The sequence below is a fragment of the Phocoena sinus genome, chromosome 4 (genome assembly GCF_008692025.1).
Source record: "Phocoena sinus isolate mPhoSin1 chromosome 4, mPhoSin1.pri, whole genome shotgun sequence".
NCBI lineage: Eukaryota > Metazoa > Chordata > Mammalia > Artiodactyla > Phocoenidae > Phocoena > Phocoena sinus.
In genome coordinates this window covers 6,505,561-6,525,796 of record NC_045766.1, presented here as the reverse complement: position 1 = coordinate 6,525,796, position 20,236 = coordinate 6,505,561, and the positions used below count along the sequence as shown (strand labels likewise).

General features: G+C 46.1%; 1 protein-coding gene across 7 annotated transcripts in view; it reads left to right on the top strand.

The window, feature by feature from the left end:
- The window catches only part of KAT2B (lysine acetyltransferase 2B), a 102,205-nt gene that overhangs the window by 29,411 nt on the left and 52,558 nt on the right, over positions 1-20,236 (top strand). For 4 of the 7 annotated variants that reach the window (XM_032630216.1, XM_032630218.1, XM_032630222.1 and 1 more), the window contains exons 2-4: positions 4,448-4,574; positions 10,511-10,723; positions 18,913-19,058. In XM_032630216.1, the coding sequence (XP_032486107.1) occupies positions 4,448-4,574; positions 10,511-10,723; positions 18,913-19,058 (486 nt within the window). Of the gene's footprint in view, positions 1-4,447; positions 4,575-10,510; positions 10,724-11,140; positions 11,271-18,912; positions 19,059-20,236 lie in introns of those variants that run through there. The other 3 variants (XM_032630219.1, XM_032630217.1, XM_032630220.1) reach the window with 2 other exon arrangements.

Here is a 20,236-nt window from a genome sequence, read left to right as displayed (position 1 = left end):
ACCGCAAAAAAAAAAAAAAGTACATTGTTTCCTTCCAAAAAAAAAAAAAAGAATCCGCCTGCCAATGCAGGGGACATGGGTTCGAGCCCTGGTCCGGGAAGATCCTCCATGCCGTGGAGCAACTAAGCCCGTGAGCCACAACTGCTGAGCCCATGTGCCACAACTGCTGAAGCCTGTGTGCCTAGAGCCCGTGTTCCACAGAGATTTCTTGTGTCTCAGTATCCAGGCCTGTGAGTGTCGTGCAGTGGGTGCTCATGGTTTGAAGAATGGATAGGTGGCGCAGGAAAGAAAGCAGGAAAAGCTCGCGTTTTATCTACCCTTTATTTTATTTATTTATTTATTTATTTATTTTTGGCTGTGTTGGGTCTTTGTTGCTGCACGTGGGATTTCTCTGGTTGTGGTGCGCAGGCTTCTCATTGCGGTGGCTTCTCTTGCGGAGCACAGGCTCTAGGTGCACGGACTTCAGTAGTTGCGGCTCGTGGGCTCAGTAGTTGTGGCTTGCGGGCTCTAGAGCACAGGCTCAGCAGTTGTGGTGCATGGGCTTAGTTGCTCCGTGGCCTGTGGGATCTTCTCGGACCAGGGATCGAAGCCACATCCCCTGCGCTGGCAGGCGGATTCTTAACCACTGTGCTACCAGGGAAGTCCCTTATCTACTCTTTGCCTTCTCCTCCCTGTGCATTCTTCCCACCACCCTGCAAATGCAGAGAGAACCCACCCCATTAGCAGTGTCTTCTGAGCTAATCCAGTCCGCACACTGTGTGAAAAGCAGTGGGGAGGTCCCATCAGACCCAAGCACATACCGAGGGGTTTCTTACCTGTAGACTCAGACCTTTTTTTGTCCAGCCTCTTTTGTCCAGGCTGATGGCTCTTCTCGTAGACGTGGAGTGTATGGGATTGATTCAGAGGACGCTGGCTTCCTGTAATGAGGAACTTCATGCTTAACTAGGTCACCGTCTCTCTGAGAATCTGGAGTCACAGATGCTGGCTCTGGTGGGTTTAATTCTGGTCTATACAGAGTTCCTGCCAGTTTTACTTCCTGCCCCGAGCCAGCCTGCCAAAGAAGGAGACTTAGGCTGTGGTTGCTAACCTGCCAAGATGCAAAATCCATCACGTTTGTCAAAAGCTAAAGGGGTTGCTGAGGCAAACTGAGGACAGACTCCCAAGTCACATGATTCCTCAGCGTTCTGAACTTTAGTCCTTATCCAGTTGACCCCAAACCCGAACATAAATCCTCGGCCTTACTAAGTTAGGAAACCCTTGACTAGGCAACTCGGCACATTTATGACAATCCTGTGTTCCCTCGGTGGGCCTCGGTGAAGGTGTTGGCGTTCCTTCCTATCCAGATAGCACAGATTTATTAAGTTCTGGATTGTATTAGGAATTATGGTGTTTCTCCATGTGATAGAATGCATCATTGGTCCTGGACTGGAAGTTAACAGAAGAAGGAAATAGGACGATTTGCTCATGTAATTTAGGGACAGGAAAATGGATAGACCTTTTTTTTTTTTTTTTTTTTTTTTGCCTTAGTGATTGCCATTAAAGAAAAAGAAAAAAGCAAGTGGGGATGGTTGACCCTAATGACTAAAGGAAAAAGTGAAAGAGAAAGAAATGAGTTTGGAGACACCCTGCCTCATGTCTTTGCGCTCCATTCCTGTCCCTGCTTCAAGCCTGGAGGATCCTGTTTGAGAGGAAGGGAAGAGATCAAGTAATCAGGCTGAAGTCTTTATCATCGCCCTGGAGGCCTTGTAGGATTCCCCGCCACGTCCACCTTACCTCGCTGTCTGCGGCTCTTTCCTTTGCTTGCTGTGCTCTAGCTGTGCTGGCCTTTGTGTTGAGCAGACCAGGCATGCTCGCCTTTTCGAGCCTGGGGTGCTCTTCCGCCAGGTCCCTAATGGTCAAGCCTTTGGTTGAATGCCACCTTCTCTAAAAGGCCTGGTTGAAATTGCACATTCGATCTCACTGTTCCCCGAACCCCCCTGTATCCATCGCTCCATCTTTCTTTCCGAGCGCCGTCACTCTCTGACATACTGTATGGTGTGCTTATTGGTGTTGCCCGTTTGCCCTCTCCTGCAGCACCCCAGTGTCAGCTCCTTGACAACAGGCAGGATCTTTCTTCGTTCCCTTCCATACCCAGCAAAAGTACCCGGCCCATGGTAGGCCCTCAGCACACACTGTGGTAGTGAGTGACTCAGTATGCATAGTAGTCTTTGTCTGGCTTAGAATGTAGGTCTCCAAACTCAGGGTTTCTGGCTATCACTGTTTTCTCTTCTTAGGTTTGTCCTGCTCTCCTTAATTAACTTGTTTCGTCATCACTTTTCTTTTTCCAACCAAAGGTCATTTCGGAGAGGGCAGCGGGATCAGACCAAGCACTCAGAGAAGCTGGGGGCTGTGGGAGTCCCTTCAAGTAGCTCTCCCATGATTAGAAGAGGAGAGGTCCACGGGGGGTGGTGGTCTCCCCCAGCCCTCCGGAGACTGTCGGGCTGCTTTGCGGGGAGCAGTTTCTCATGAGTTTCCCCCTCAAGAACATGGCCTCGGAGACCTTTCCAAGTCTCTAAGGAGGCGGATGGCTCACGGCAGAGAATTTCAGGGCCCGGCTCAGCTTAGTAGCAGAGCAATGAGGGTAACGGTAGGTCCTGCCTAGGTCCTGCCTGGTGCCTGGCCAAACAGAGGAGGGTGACTGGGGCTACTCGTGGGGGGCTGCTCTGTTGGGGTACCTGGTGTAAGGTCCTTCCTCGGGCCCATCCTTCCCCATCCGCGCTGTGATGAAATGTGAGGCGCCATCGGGTTGGGCTTGCCAGGTTCACGGGGCCCCCTGGAGAGGACTTACCATCCAAAGCAGATTTTTCTTCTTCCACCTTGACCCTTCCTGCCTTACCAATTATTTACTCTTTCTTTCTTACTCTCCTATACACGCCTGTACTTCAGAAACTGTTCCTCTCTTGGAGAGTTTTCTGTGTGAGGTCAAGGCAGCAGCCATTCTGGAATTTTCTACAAATCAGACTCCTGTTAACTTCAGCCATCTGGTACACGAGAGGATGGAGGGTGGGGTGGGGGGCAGGATCCAAAGCAGGGAGGAGAGACGTCTGAGGGAACAAAAGATCTAACACGAAGCCCAAGCACAGAAATCTACTGGGATTTGTTTCAAGGCCAGTGCTGTCCGGTGGAAGTGTAATGTGAACCACATGTGTAATTTTAAATGTTCTGGTGGCCACATTAAGAAAAGTAAAAAAGAAACAGGTCAAATGAATTTTAATATCTCTTATTTAACTCCCATGTATCTAAACTACTGACATTTCAACATGTAATGAATATGAAAATTACTGAGACCTTTTTTCCCTCGCGCCCGTCTTCTGACTCTGTGTATTTTAAGCCTACGATGCATTTCAACATGCACGAGCCACATTTCAAGTGTGCGATAGCCACACGTGGCTTGTGACTGCCATATTGGACAGAGCACGTAGAAGGCCCAGAATGAATCTGCCTGTGTCTCATGTGGTTCTAACAATTAATTTTTTGGTTTCCCAGCCACAGCAGATTTGAAGCAGTAAATAAGAGAGGGATGGAGTGGTGAAGGATACACCAGAAGTGGGCAGAATTCTAAGCGGCTCGAGTCACTCAGTGCAAGCCTTCCACATTGCCTTCCACAACTTACGACCCCTGAATACCCAGCATGGTAGCTTGGTAGCGTAGTTGGGAATAATCGATGTCTTTCTATCCTTGTCCTCTGCTTCACAACCCAAGTCATCACTGAAATGCTCAGTCCTATTCGCTGTTCTCTAAGAAGGTGGGGAAGTGTGAAGTGAGTGGAAGAAGTTAAGGAAGATTTCTATCAAGCGTTGCTAAAATAATAGTATTCTAGTACAGGAGGCCTGGGAAATACACAGAGGTAAAAATCCCAGACGACGTGGTGAGCCCTGTCCACTTCTACAGCTGGGGCCCCCCCAAAGGACTTGGAGGACCCTGCACGTGTGGCTTCAACTGCTGTGTCCCTCCTCATGTCCCCAAGATTGCTGACTTCTTCAGTTACGCGGGGCAGAGTTGCAGCTGGAGCCCCAGCTGTGTTGCAGGGACCTCAGGAGTCTGGCTCCTCCCTTTGGGAAGCTTCATGGAGGGACTCCCTTGGAATTGACCCCCCATGGAGGCTAGGGCTTGGGGTGGTGTTACCGAAGTGAAGTGTATGGGACGGTCCTTTTTCTGAGGCAGTACTTGGATTCCAGCCAGCAGAAAAGAAACCCAAACCAAAAACTCAACAAAAAACCCAAAGGCCCAAGTCACACACCTTCTTTGCTTTCTTTCTGTATTCGTTTCTTGTGAATATAGAGAATATTATTAAGTCTGGAGTGGGAAGGGTAGCTGTCACGTGACTAGAGTGTATTATTCGCGTGTAATACATTCAGTCCATGGCTGCCTGTTACATAACGTTGTTTCTCTATTCATTTTTTTTTAGGCTGAGGAATCTTGTAAATGTAATGGCTGGAAAAACCCCAACCCTTCTCCCACTACCCCCAGAGCCGACCTGCAGCAAATAATTGTCAGTCTGACGGAATCCTGCCGGAGTTGTAGCCATGCCCTCGGTAAGTTCCTAAATCTTCAAGGAGACCAACGATGTCGTCGTTGCCTGCAAGTTCTAACTTACTGAATTCGTGGGTTAACCAGACTTGCACACCTCACCTCCTTATGAGGCAACAAAAGAGACTCTTTAGCTTCATGAATCTGCTGGGGAGGCTTCACATGGGAGACAAATCCTGCACTGTTTGCATGGATTCCTCATCTGTCTCTTCCCGGGTTTTCCCTAAGAGCTGGTTGACTGGGACGGAGTTGGCGGGGGAGTGAGGGAGACGGGGATTGCCAAATAAGATGAAACGTGGCAGCCAAGCTACTTAGATGAACACGTAACATGTCCTGATTCTGATTCTCATTTTTCTTATTATTTTCTGATTCCCTGAACTTTCTGGGAATGCTTCATTTTATCTTCATATTCTTTAGTTTCCTGTTAGCTCTTTTCTTCCTTGGGGTTGTGCTTGGTAAATATTTACTTGTGTTTTCCCTTTCAACTTTCTTATCTGTCCCTGCAAGATAATCATTGTCAGCCTGGCCATATAGACTCTGCCAGAATTAGTCAACAGGCCTGTGCTAATATGTTCTGTGTCCTGATCCTACTTTTAGGATACAGGTTTTCTTTTTCAATTGTATTTTGTTTGAGTGGGTAAGGTTACTGAGAAATTCGTTTTCCCGAGATATTAAAATTCCAGTTCCCAGGGGATCTGGGACTCCTGTACTTATTTTATTTACTTTTCTGCCTTCAGCTATCTGGTCTCCCAAAGAACGTCTCTGTGTCCAGTTTACTGTCCAGTGTTGCAAGGACGCAGCGCCAGACATTCTCACTAATGTACTTTGGCCTTTTCCATTCTGACCCTTTATAAGGGGGTGGCTCCATTTGTTTATTTATTTTTTTAATTTAAACTTTATTTATTTATTTTTGGCTGTGTCGGGTCTTAGTTGCGGCACACAGGACCTCTCATTGTGGCACAAGGGCTTCTCTCTAGGTGTGGCGCATTGGCTCCAGAGTGCCTGGGCTCTGTAGTTGCAGTGCTCTGTCTTAGTTGCCCTGTGGCATGTGGGATCTTAGTTCCCCGACCAGCAATTGAACCTGCGTCCCCTGCATTAGAAGGTGGATTCTCAACTGCTGGACCACCAGGAAAGTCTCTATTTATTTAGACTTTCTGTTTTATATTGGAGTATAGTTGATTAACAATGGCATGTTAGTTTCACGTGTACAGCAAAGTGATTCAGTTATACATATACATGTATCTATCTTTTTCAAATTCTTTTCCCATTTAGGTTGCTACATAATATTGAGCAGAGTTCCCTGTGCTATACAGTGGATCCTTGTTGGTTATCCATTTTAAATATAACGTGGGTACATGTCAATCCCAAACTCCCTAACTATCCCTCTCTCACACCCTTCCCCCGCTGGTAACCATAAGTTCATTCTCTACGTCTGTGAGTCTGTTTCGGTTTTGTAAATAAGTTCATTTGTATCATTTTTTTAAGATTCTGCCTATAAGCGATACCATATGATATTTGTCTTTGTCTGATTTACCTCACTCAGTATGACAATGTCTAGGTCCATCCATGTTGCTACAAATGGCATTATTTCATTCTTTTTTTTATGGCTGAGTAATATTCCATTGTACACATGTGCCACATCTTCTTTATCTGTTCATCTGTCAATGGGCATTCAGGTTGTTTTCATGTCTTGGCTATTGTGAATAGTGCTGCTGTGAACACTGGGGTGCGTGCAGCCTTTTGGATCATGTTTTTCTCCAGATATATGCCCAGGAGTGGGATTGCAGGGTCATATGGTATGGGTGGCTCCTTTTAGCCATCATCTTTCTCTAAAGCTTCCTGCTGATATCAGATGGTGGAGCGTTAGCCTGGAGTTAGGTCTAGTCTGTGGGATCTTCCCGGACAGGGGCACGAATCCGTGTCCCCTGCATCGGCAGGCGGACTCTCAACCACTGCACCACCTGGGAAGCCCAGAGGAATATCTTTGCTTTTAACTCACCTTTTCCACTATCGATCCCTGAGTGATGCCCTTTAGAATTGCCTCAGGAAATATGATGCAGTAGAGAACTCCTTAAACACTGGACTTGAACTGTATTTGGTATTGATTGGGAAATCCTATTATCCTACACCAATTAACATTTAAAAACAGAGTCCTTTTTCTTTGTTAGCTGCACAGATTGTCTCCTTTCTGAGCAGGTCAACACACAGGAATGCCCAAAGGCAGAAACAGCCTTTCTCAAAGAAAAGCCAACTTTGTTCCCTTTTATATTTCTTAACAAGCTTTGAAAACAAGTACCCTTATTTGACAGTACATAATCGAGAATGGAAAAAAAGGGTACATATCCTTTGACCTGACAAATCCATGCCAGAAAGTTAACATAAATATAAATTAAGATGTGCCTTCAGATTAAAAGGACAGCTATTATAGCCATATTCATGCTGTTAAAAAAACTAGAAACAATCTAAATATTCCAATGGAGGAGATCCTTGGTTGAATTATGAAAATATATATTATGAAATTCAATATGGCTGTTAACAAAAGATGTGTTTTCCAGCATGGAAAGATATTCTTAATGTATTATTAATGAAAAAAGCAGGTCAGAAAGCAGCTTAATTGGAGGACTAAATGACAAGATCCACCAGCGCAAGTTCAAATCCTTGCTCAACAGCCAGTAGCTGTGAGTTGCGGTATATTATGTAATCAGCCTGGCCCTCCAGTTTTTCAGTTCTGAAATGGAGTTAATAATAGTATTTACCTCATGGGAGCATCGTGAGGATTAAGTGAATGAATGCCTATCAGAATTTTAGCACAATACCTGGAAGATTAATGTGTTCTTATTACTCTTATTAGGGTTCTTTACTTCAAACAACACATGGGAATTCTGTCCAGTTTGAATGAGAAAACCGTATTCATAAGAAGCGTACTGGTCGCTTCCACAAGCCAGAAACAGAGGGAAACCCGGTATCAGTCAGGTCCTGGGATCCCAGCTGTAGGAATTCATGGGCCTTCTGTCCAGGACCCTGTATGATTCAGGTCCATTAACCTCTGTCCCTGGGAGTATTGGTTCAAGATTTAAATCCTCAGAGGAGGGGCTGATTAGTGTGGTATCTGTCACTCACCCAGCCCTGAGTTTCACCCTGTGAGAACTACCCGGAAGGTGGTCAGTCCCAAATGCAGGGCTGCTGAGTTGAGAACAGCACCATGAGGATAATCTCATTTCTTTAGGTTAGATAATATTTTAATACATACGAACAGGAGATGATCTGGAAGGACATGTGTTGCATTGCTGACAGTGGTTTTCTCAGGGTATTGGGGTTGTAGGCGTTTTAAAAATATTTTCCCCCTGTCGGTTCCTTTCTCTTCTCTATTCAGTTTGCTTTCTTAGAATTGGGATGTCTGCATATTTTCAAGTGCTCTTGGAATTATTGCCCGAATGCCATAGATTATTTACTGGTCTTAGTGCCGGGGCTCGAGAAAAATTTTTCCTCTTCTAGAAGGAGGATTATGCCTCCTCCCCAAGCCCTTTTCTTAAAGACCCCCCTTTTTTTTTTTTTTTTTGGCTGGGCCGCAAGGCTTGCGGGATCTTAGTCCCCTGACCAGAGATTCAACCTGGGCCCCCAGCAGTGGGAGCCCGGAGTCCTAACCACTGGACCGCCAGGGAATTCCCTTTAAAAACTTTTTATTGTGGAAACTTCCACATATGCATCAAGGTAGGAAGAATCATTTAATAAACAGCCTTGTATCCATCAGCCAGCTTTAACAATGATTAACATTTGACAGTTTCCCTCCCCACTTTTTTTTTTTTTGCCAGACATCTTTTCTTATTCCTGCACATGACTTCTTAAATATTACCAACAAAGTAGAGGTCGGGGTCTAGGGAATTCTGTCCAGTGTCATGCAAGCTTGAATTCTCAAAAACATTTCGATTTGTGTGTACTGTGCTATTTTCGCAGTTACTATTCTGAGTATGATGAATTCAGATCCTACAATATATGTAGTGTTCTTGGACTTGTCAAAACAAAACACTCAGGCGTATCGATTGAGATGGTGTCTGTTCTGTTGATTTGCTGTTGGGTGTCCTTTGGCTCAGCCATACACGGTCTTTTGACAGTGAGCTCTGGTTTCACGCAGTCTCCTGACAGCGACTTGCATCCCAGGCGTCCTTGGCCTGCCTTAATTTGATACTCTTCTGTGTCTCCTGGGTGTCAAACGCAGGGCTACTGCAGGGCTACTGCAGGGCTGATGGGCTGATTAAATAGAAAGAACATTCGGGCAGGAGTTAGAAACTAACAATTCTAAGCCTGGCTTGGCAGTTTACCAGTCCCCTAACCGCTTTGCTGTTCAGTATCTTCATCCACAGAATGCAATTGTTAGTCTAGACCTACGCTGTCTAATACTATAGCCACTTGCTACATTTGGCTAATGAGCCCTTGAATTGTAGCTGCTCTAGATTGAGATGAGCTGTGGGTGTGAAACACAGGCCAGATTTTGAAAGCTTAGTATGAAAAAGAAGTGAGATATCTCATTAATTTTGATTACATGTTGAAATGATAATATTTTGGATATTTTGGGTTAATAAAATGTATTATTCAAATTAATTTCACCTGTTTCTTATTTCAGCGTTGCTACTGGAAAACTTAAAATTACATGTGTGGCTTGCATTATATATCTATTGGATAGTGCTGGCCTAGAACATTCTACTCCATTCTCTGAAATTATTTGATATTTGGGATTGGTACAAGTACATTCAGCTTATAAAAACTTGGCGAAGGATACTAACATAGTACTTCAGTTGGCCCAAACACGTCTCCTTACTTTAGTATTAATCAACATTTCTTATTTTGGGACTGCTTGTTTAAATAGCAACCTCCTTTTATGACTGGGACAGTAGGAAACACCATTGTGATCAAAACACAATTGGAATTTTTGTTGTCATTTTGGAGTCCATTGCTCTGAACTGTGCCTGAACATACTGATTATTAAATTTGACTGTTGATCATTTTTTGCAGTTTTAGGAAGGTTTCTGATTTTTTTTCCCCTTTTTTTTAAATTTAATTTTTTAAATATTTTTGGCTGCATTGGGTCTTCGTTGCTGTGCGCGGGCTTTCTCTAGTTGCGGCGAGCAGTGGCTACTCTTCGTTGTGGTACGCAGGCTCCGCTTTGCAGTGGCTTCTCTTGTTGCAGAGCACGGGCTCTAGGTGCACGGGTTTCAGTAGTTGCAGCACATGGGCTCAGTAGTTGTGGCTCGCGGGCTCTAGAGCCCAGGCTCAGTAGTTGTGGCGCATGGGCTTAGCTGCTCCGCGGCATGTGGGATCTTCCCGGACCAGGGATCAAACCGGTGTCCCTTGCATTGGCAGGCAGATTCTTAACCACTGTGCCACCAGGGAAGTCCCAGTTTCTGACTATTTTTTAATGTCATCAGTTTTTTTCTGATACACACACATATATTTAAACATCACAGAAGTGGAAATTGGTATATATTCCTATAGTTACCTCTGCTTACCTGCTTATTTATGGTAGAAACTTTCCAAGGAAAGTAAAGACCAGCATTAATAGCTACACCAGAGCTTATTTCTTGAACAGTATGAAGTGTCTTACCAGTATTTTTCTCATGGACTATTGATCCAACATCTCTTCTCTGGCTTTGCCGCATTTGCAAACCCCTTCACCACTTAGTCGTACCTGGTCCCCATTTACTCATGTCCCGGGCAGATGCCAAGTGACAGAAGTATGGGGCCCGACCAGCACATGGACACAGCTGCCTGGGTCAGGTCTGCATATTCCTCTTGGCTGGGGGTCCTCTGTTTTTCTACACGGGCTTCAGAGTTGTCAGGACCTGTGAGTCTGGTACAGCCGCAATCAGGGGATAAACCTGGTAGCATTTTTCGTGCTTACCTGACGTAGGTTATTACTTTTCCCTGTGCTCCTCCGGCCACGAAGTCCTGTGGATGTTGTCTGAGTGCACCTCCCGCCAGCTCTGCCTGGATTCAGACTGCTTCTCTGCCTTCTTTGGCCGCATCTGCAGCAGCACCTGGAGGCCCCATCTCCACCTGGCTTCCCAAGAAAGCACTAGCGACCTATATTCTCCTGCTTCAGCCCACTGGGCGGTCTCTTATTCTCAGGATGAAGGCCCACTTCAGCTGAGCGTGCGAGGTGGGTCAGGCCTTTCCTCCTCCTGGATTGCATTTTGGTCCCCGGGCTGCTCCACCTTCTCTGAAGGGTCTGCACACTTTCTCCCACCTTTGCCTTGGATGTGGAGGTGCACAGCACCTGCCATGCCGCTCCTTCTTTCTCTGCTGGGGGAACCCTATTCACCTCCAAGGCCTGACTCCCCCAGCCCTTGGTACAGACAATAAAGGACTTCCTGGAGCTGCAATGCAGTGTTGGTGCTTGTATAACTATAGTTCTCTCTACCCTTATTGTTTTTCTGTACTGGACTGAGATGAAGGACTGACTTTTTCTCTAGTTCCCAATACATTTAGTTCCTTGGGTGTAATTGGATTGTTTCATTAGTAGATATCCATTACATTTAGTAATACTAAAGAGACGGCTGGTTGCATTTATTTGCAGAGGAGGTTTCATGGTTTATGATGGGTACCTGCCCTGTGCAACATCATAGCCACCTGTGGCTGCTCGAGTTAAAATGTGCTGCCCTTGGAAAATGCACACCGATTTTGAAGACTTAGTATGAGAAAAGAAGGTAAAATATTTTTAATATTGAGTACATGTTGAAATAATTTAGTATATATTAGGTTAGATAAAATATATTAAAACGAATTTCACCTATTTCTTTTTACCTTTTTTTTGTGGTACCCGGGCCTCTCACTGTTGTGGCCTCTACCGTTGCAGAGCACAGGCTCCGGACGCGCAGGGTCAGCGGCCATGGCTCACGGGCCCAGCCGCTCCGCGGCATGTGGGATCTTCCCAGACTGGGGCACAGAACCCGTGTCCCCTGCATCGGCAGGCGGACTCTCAACCACTGCGCCACCAGGGAAAGCTCTCTTTTTACCTTTTTTAAAGTGGTTACTAGGGACTTCCCTCGTGGTCCAGTGGTTAGGACTCCGTGCGTCCACTCCCGGGGGCCCAGGTTCAATCCCTAGTCGGGGAGAAAAGATCCCATAAGCGGTGTGGAGCGGCCAAAACAAATTAAAAAATATAAAATAAGTGTTTCTTGACCATCTATTATAAGAAAAAATAAAGTGGTTACTAGGGTATTTGAAAGTCCCCCTGCGCCCCCATGCCCTGGACACTGTGGGCAACAGCGCTCAGCAGAAGGGAGCTTTTCCCACAGGTCAAGGGTTGGCCATTCTTGGGTAATTATATTGATGCTTTGTACCAGGCTCTTGGAAGACAATTTGAAATGAAAGTAGGGTCCTTTTACATCTGATTATCAAATTCTAGATGGAAGAATGATTTTTTAAAAAAACTATTTATTTGAAAATAATTTCAAACTTACAGAAAAGTCATGATGAGAATAGTAACAAGGAGCATCCCATGTATCTTTTGCCCAGATTTACCTATTGGTAACATTTTGCCCTATTTGCTTTGTCATTTGCTCTCATATGTATGTTTGCGTGTGCGTGCATGTGCACACACACACAGATACACACACAGACTGATATCATATATACGAGTCTGTGTGTGTGTGTGTATTTGTATGTATTATACTTTTTTCCTGGACCATATGAGAATAAGTTGCATTTACATCCTGTTTTTTTCCTCTTAAATACATAGTATGTATTTTCTAAATTTAAGGATTTTTTTTTTCTTTAAATTTTTAATTTTTTTGGCCACACCACACTGCATGCAAGATCTTAGTTCCCCGGCCGGGGATCAAACCTGGACCACAGCAGTGAAAGCGCCGAGTCCCAACCACAGGACCGCCAGGGAATTCCCAGATATTCTTTTATATAACCTCTGTTTAGTTACCAACTTCAGGAAATATTAACATTAATGTAATACTTAATCTACTGCTTGTATTTCAGTTTTATAGTTGACCCCAAAATGTCTTTGCAAGCGTATTTTCCTCTCCATTAAGCACCCAGTCTAGAACTACATACGTATTTAGTTGTCATGTGAACGGAAAACAGTGAGTCTTCTCACACCCAGCACTTGCGGAAGGCTTCTGACACCAGATGTGCAGGTTTTTCCACACCGAGCAGTTCTCCAGCTCTCTGGGTGTCCTGCGACTTAACTGGATTCTGCTACGATCTGCCTGTAGTTAGCACAGACCCCACAGGGTAAGGGCTCAGATGCCGATCCCAAGCTCAGGTCCTAACCCGTGCTTCTGACTGATCGGCTGTGTATCAGAGGTTCCTACGGCCCCCTCCTCGAGTTGGATAACTTTCTAGAGTGGCTCAGAGTTCTCAGGAAAACAGTTTACTTACTAGATTTCTGGCTTTCTATAAAAAGGATGCAAGTCAGGAACAGCCAGATGGAAGAGATGCACAGAGCAGGGTGGGGTGGAAGGAGCCCAAAGCTCCTCTGCTGTGTCCAAGCGAGCTGCCCTCCCAGCACCTCCAGGCTTCAGCTACTGGAACCTTCACATGCCCTTCAGTTAGGGGTTTTAACGGAGGTCTTGTTTACATAGGCATAGTGATTGATTAGTGATTAGCTCAGCCTCCAGACCCCCTTCTCTCCTGGGGAGGTGGAGGGGGCTGGCTGAGTTCCAACCTTCTCAACAGGGGTTTGGTTCCCCTGGCAACCAATCCCCATCAGTAGGGGCTTTCCAAAAGCCCATTCACAGAAGCTCAGGTGTGGTCGAAAGGGACATGTTAGGAATAACAACAGACACTCCTTTCACCTTTACTTATGAAATTCCAAGAGATTTGGAAAGTTTACTAGGAAACTGTGCTAGGAAAGGAGACAAAGACCAAATATATGTTTCTTTATATAAATCACAACATCACAGCCAGCCTCTTTAGTCTTCTCCGACATGGAACGGTTCCTCTGCCTTTTTTTTTTTCTTTTTTTTGGTCTTTTATGATATTGATGTTTCAGTGGAGGAATGTTTTAAATGTTGAGAACAAACCTGTCGAAGAACTAGGAGAAAATACATTTTTGTCATCTTTTGGTTCTATGGGAAAGACCTTTGCAAGCAAGACCTTAAAGAAATGCCAGACATAGATTTGACTTTCTGAAAAATGTAAAATTCCTATATAACCAAACCACAACCTAACAAACAAAAACCCCAGTGAAATTCAGGAGGATAGACAGAAAGCTCTTTCAAGCAATTAGAAAAAGACCCACATCCTAAAAAAGCAGGCAGAGGGCGTGAATAGGTAGTGCACAAAAGAACAAATACAAATGGCCAGTAACATGAAAAACAAACAACTCCAAGGGCGTTCCAGCGAATGCAAATCAAAACAGTGGGGGACCCTGATTAATTTTCAAAAGACTGATGAAATGACAGAGCATGATTCTTCACTGTTGGCAAGCGTGGGGAAAGGGGTATTCTAGCACACTGCTGATAGGCTGCACATGGATGCAAACTTTATTGGGAGGATGCATTAGGGAACATGTATCAAAGCTTTCAATGGCATTGACTCAGTGTTATGGGTTCTGTGGCCGATTAACTGCTATAGATTTGTACATTGTAGTTTACAGATATTTATTATTATTATTTTTTGCGGTACGCGGGCCTCTCGCTGTTGTGGCCTCTCCCGTTGTGGAGCACAGGCTCCGGACGCGCAGGCTCAGCGGCCATGGCTCACGGGCCCAGCCGCTCCGCGGCATGTGGGATCTTCCCGGACCGGGGCTGGAACCCACGTCCCCTGCATCGGCAGGCGGGCTCTCAACCACTGTGCCACCAGGGAAGTCCGATTTTTATTTTTTTAATATATGCCTCCAGGCTTGTAAATAATAGAGGCATATCTCTTCAAGAAAATATGCTTTTGGTTCATCGAAGGGAGCTTATTTGCATCAAAAAGGTTTCTTTGGAAAACATTAAGAGGTTTTTTTTTTTTTTTTCAATAATAAGTGGCTCTTTTTAGTTAAATACGAGTTCAGTAAGTAGTTTCGCTTTACGGTTAGAGTGAAGTGTATCTGGGTGTTGGCATGACGTGGTGTTGACTGTGGGGGCTATCTAATTCTGCTCAGCAGCCCCCAGGAGTCAGGAGACGTCTCTGGATTTGGTGGAGATGGGGTTGATGAGGACAGTGGGGCTTTAGGGAGACTCCCATGGCAGTAGAGCAGTCTGGGGGTTGTTTTGTGCCGTGGGCTTGAGATCCCAGTGATCACAGAGGTAGGGGTGGGAAAGCTTAGCTGCGTCCATCCGGTGGTGGCACTGGTTGGGGGAAGAAGGACAGTGAAGGAGTGCCAGGTTCCTTGGCAAGAGGGAGTTGCTGTTTTGAGGATGGCCTTGAGGATTTTAATCCTGCAGTCAAGTTTGCCAGGATGGTGGTGCACTGGTTGTTGGGATGGCGAGGTGGTGAGGTAGGGTGTGGGGATGGATGATTCGGGTTGCAGGAGACGTTAGCTGGTGATGTGGATTTGATGAGAGGGAAAAGCTGAGTGCTAGATGCTCAGAGACTGAAAAGGAGTGTTGGTGAAAGGGGCCCATGCTTGGAGAGTCTGTGAACGGGCAGGTGCAGACGACTACACATTGATGCAGTGTGGTTGTATCTGCCCGTGCCGGCTTTCTCACTACACGGAAGCTTCTCTTTCATGGCAACTTGTCCAGAGCTGCTTTTTTCCTTCTCAAGTAGATGGTCCACTCCCTCTGTTTTCATCTAATCTTCCCCCCACCCCACCCCATCATTCATTCTAGGAAGCTTAACCCTTTTCGTGCACTGTCATCCTTCTGCCTCAGTATAGCTCCCTTCACCTCCCGACCCACCCTTCCTTTATTCTTGGAGGAAGATTCCTACCCTCTCGGCTGTGAGGAACACCCCCATTTGTCCAGCACAGCCTCGCCCTTCCTCCCTCTGGGAACCTGCAGCTTCCTTTCCATTTCCCCATATCTCCAGCTCTAGTCCTCTGTACTTGGGGTCACACACAGAGCTTGGAGGAGAGATTATGGATTTCCTTATGCACAGAATCAGAAGGAAATGGACCTCCTCAGGTCTCATGTCTTAAGCATTTTAAGTTTCATCTAGTCTCTTCAGAATATCGTGGTTTTCAAACCCTGCAGCTTAGAGCCCCAACAAGGGGAGGGGATGCTGGGCCCCACCCACCTCCCACTCCATTTTGAAAATTGGAGCTTCCAACCTCTGTTTCAACCTCTGTTTAGACAGAGCAACTCTTTCTAAATTCTGATTAAGGATTTATCTGGGCAAAGCGTTTGTGGCTTACAGAAAGTGAACCACTGGTTTCAAAAGTGAATCATGGCGTATATTTCTACGAGTTAAAGCCACTATATGTTAGCACCTTAATTAGACTGTTTCATATTTTGGAGAACCTGAAGGCATTTATATTATATTGGAGACTGACTGCTTTCATAACTTGTCACTGGAAAGAGATTAAAACATTACAAGACCAAAACAGTCTTAAATAAAATTGTTTCTGTAAATAAGTGACATAAAAATTTTGACCTACTTGTCAGAATAAGGCCTGTCTCCCAAAGGCTTCAGACTAACCTCAAAGAAAATTTTGCATTCCTGAGAAAACAAGATGACCCAGCCAATGTTCTACCTAAAAGGGCATCTATTAGAAAGTGATGAAGCCACATATTGTAGAGCCAAGTAGAAAGTAATAGATTTGAATACTGACGTTCGTGTGTACATAATGTAGTAATATAGTGTTGGCGTTGTCAAGTTGAGATGTATCTGTGGATGTATCTATGGTACCTAAGGCAGACCTCACCAGATTTCCTTCCTCCCCTCTTCCCTGTTAGAAACGCTGTCTAGAGGTGCACACCCGTGCACACGTAGGTGTGTGCACACCTACGCTCATCACCAATGGCCCGTGACTTGGGCCCTTCCCTCTGCCTTTCCATTGCTTTTCTGCGTTAGAAAGGAATGAAAGGTGGGTGGCCTCTGCCCCTCCAACTTGAATCCCTTGGCTTCCTCATGGACGCGTGGAAGGCCCACCCTCTTGGTATGTAATCCTCTTACCTCTCTGAAAATGCTTTTGATCGGATATCTTCGTTTGAGCTCCCACAGGCGCAGAGTCAAAGACAAGGATCTGAGTGCAAGTCCTAGTTTATTTGGGATGGAGGTAGGGGAGTGGGAAAGTGAGACCAGGAGGAGAAGGTGGCCGATACGGGTGCATTATTAAGCCAGTTCCCGCTGTGGGCAACAGGTGGGTAATTCTGTGGGGAAGATGTGAGAGCTGGTCTGGAGCACTTAGCTCAGAGTTCTTCCCCCCGAGGGGCGAGGCAACTGGGGTCTTTATACGCTAACTTGAAGGCTGCTCTTGAGGGGCGTGTAGGTGGCAGAGCAGATTCTGGTGACAGGAGGGAATAGAGCTGCCGGCAGTTGGAGGCCAGGAGATGTGCTCTGAGGTGGTAAGGGAAGGGGATCTGGGTGGGGTACCAGCTGCGTTCTCTATCCCAGACTTCGGACTGGGCTTCATGGTTTGGTCTCTGGAGTAGCCTGACCCATGCTTGATACCTGGATTGTTCCTCGAGAATCTTCAGTTCCAACTCCCTTTAAAAAGGCAAGGAAAAGCCTACCCTTCTCCATAGTTTAATCTTTCCTTAGAAGTCATCTCAAGTGCTTCTAGGTCCAAGCATTTTCAGTCAACATACCTGAAATGGATCGCTCTTGAAGGGCAGTGCCTATTGGCACAGTGAACATAGTGATTAGTTCTGGGGACACAGACCTGAGAGCCACGGTCCCGCCCAAGGTGCTCCTGGGCTCCTGGTTGGGTACTGGATGGCTTACCTAGAGAGAGTCCCTTTCAAGTGAAAGGGGTTTGAAGTGAATCACCTAATCATCCAAAAAATATGTGTGTGGGTGCTTCAGAATTTGGTTCAAACATCCTTTGCTTTCAGACCCCAGCTCTGCCTTGTTGGCCAATTGACATTGGAGGAAACAGCATTCAGTCTCTGTGAGCCTCAGTTTCCTCAACCATAAAATGGGGCTACTCATCCCTACTTCATAGGATTATTTTGAGGATAAAACATGTTCATCTTGAAAAATGGGCTGGATTTGGGAAGAAGAGAGGACAGGGGTGTGGGAGGGGAGGAGGGTGATGGATATGCCACTTAATGATAGTGAGGCAACAGAATAAAGGTAGGAAAGGTGGGTTTGGAGCGTGACCGTGCAGGACGTTGAATCTCAAACTCGGGCCTTGGGGCTTTGCTGCAGAGATAGTGAGGTTTCACTGCATCTCAGGAGGGCTGAGGAAAAGGACCTTCATTCAGTTTTTACTGATACTCTTTTTTGGTCTTTCCTGATATATGATATTCTTGGCCACCAGAACTGGTCACAGGACTTAGAGCTAAACCTTTAGGGAGCCTGGTTTTGGGGTCCTTCTGAACCCGCAGTCCTCAAATCCTGGATCCAGCCTGTAGGACCACAGGACCCTCTTGGCACGATGAAAATCGGCTTATTTGGAAACATATAAGAATTTAACACCGTCATACCCAGACTTGGTGCCAGCAAGTTCCAGATCTTAAAACCGTACATTAGCCGCTCGTCATTTTCAGTGTTGGAGGGGGAGGCTCGTGCTTAACAAGGTGGTGGTCTCTTATAATTATAAGTAGATTTTGTGTGAAGATATCAGTCTTATGGGGGTTCAGAAAGTTCCTCTATTGACAGTGCAGTCTGATGGGTTGACATTCCAGAAGGTTCCTGGGAGAGGATGTTCTATTTTATTTTATTATTTTTATTTTTAAAATTTATTTATTTTTGGCTGTGTTGGCTCTTTGTTGCTGCGCGCGGGCTTTTTCTCTAGTTGTGGCCAGCAGGGGCTACTCTTCGTTGTGGTGCATGGGCTTCTCATCGCGGTGGCTTCTCTTGTTGTGGAGCACGGGCTCTAGGCGCGCAGGCTTCAGTAGTTGTGGCACGCAGGCTCAGTAGTTGTGGCTCGCAGCCTCTAGAGTGCAGGCTCAGTAGTTGTGGCACACGGGCTTAGTTGCTCCGTGGCATGTGGGATCCTCCCGGACCAGGGCTCGAACCCATGTCCCCTGCATTGGCAGGAAGATTCTTAACCACTTTGCCACCCAGGAAGTCCAATTTTTATTTTATTTTTATTTTATTTTTATTTTTTGGCTGCACCACTCGGCTTGTGGGATCTTAGTTCCCCAGCCAGGGATCAAACTCGGGCCCTCTGCAGTGAAAGCACGGAGTCCTAACCACTGGACCGCCAGAGAATTCCCAAATGTTCCATTTTAAAATGGAGACTGTTGGTGGTTTCCATCTACTTCTCACCTGTGTTCCTTTGATCTTTCTCTTAAGCCGCTCACGTTTCCCACCTGGAGAATGTGTCAGAGGAAGAAGTGAACAGACTCCTGGGAATCGTGTTGGATGTGGAATATCTCTTTACCTGTGTCCACAAGGAAGAAGATGCAGATACCAAACAAGTATATTTCTACCTATTCAAGGTGAGACTTCCACATTTTGAAGGGCTTTTCTTCTTTCTCTCACTGTTCAAATATGCTCATTATCAATGGGCCAGGTCACGTGGGAACGCTTTCAGCTTAGGTATGTCTTCTGGCCCTCGGGTTTGCAGAAGCATGTGTTTCTCCGTGAGGGACTCTTTAAAATGACCACCGTACTTTGAGCACATCACTCTCCTCGAGAGCCTTCCTACTTGTACACAGAGTTGAATATCTTTATGTGCTTACAGATTTCTTTCCATTGCCTATCCATCCATCCAACAAGGACTTAGCAAATACCTGCTCTATGCATGGCACTCGTATAGGCATGAGAGATAGATCAGTGGGCAAAACAAAGTCCTTGCCCTCATGGAGTTTACATTTCAGTAAGAGAGGCAGACAATCAACAAGTCAACAGTATGTTTGCAGGTGGTGATAAGTGCTGTCAAGAGAGACAAAGCAGGGTAAGTGGCATCAGAATGGCAGGGATGCCGGGGGGCTGCGGCGACCTGGTGCTAAGGAAGAGCAGTTAGGAAAGGCCTGTCTGCGATGACAGTTGAGCAGAAACCACAGCGGGGGCATGAGAGCCATCCCTGAAAAGGGCCGGGGAAGCGCCTTCCAGGCAGGGGCGCGTAGACCGTGTTACGAGTGAGCTGGACGTGACCCCTCAGCATGGTGAGGCCCAGGCGGCAGGGGGAGGCAGGAGAAGTGGCTGGAGGGATGCTGCTAAGACCTCGACTCTTCAAGGGGAGGAATCAAGAATTTCCAGATTTGTTTTGGCGTCTTACTGCTGTTCTCTGTGCCTGTTGACACCAGTCACCTAGCACTGCTGCCACTCCCCGCCTCTGCCTCTTCATGGCTCTGCCTCAGCTCCATTGGGTCCCAAGCCCCTCCTTTCCCACTGATATGGGTCTCGCCACGCTGGTGATGGTGATCAAGACTGACAGACTGGGGAGGGAAACCGGGGGTGGGAAAGTGGAGAGAGGAAATTCAGGTTGCCAAAAATAGATTCACAAAGGAGGCCGACAGAAGGAATAATTTAAAAAGCCCCAGAACCTGCTACTGAGGGCCCTGTTGATTATGTTGTATTGTGTAACCCTTATAAGGATCTCTAAAAACAAAAACAAAACCCCAAACACTCCCCTTCCCCTCGGGGCTTACAGCCAGGAAAAGTTTGCCTCTCC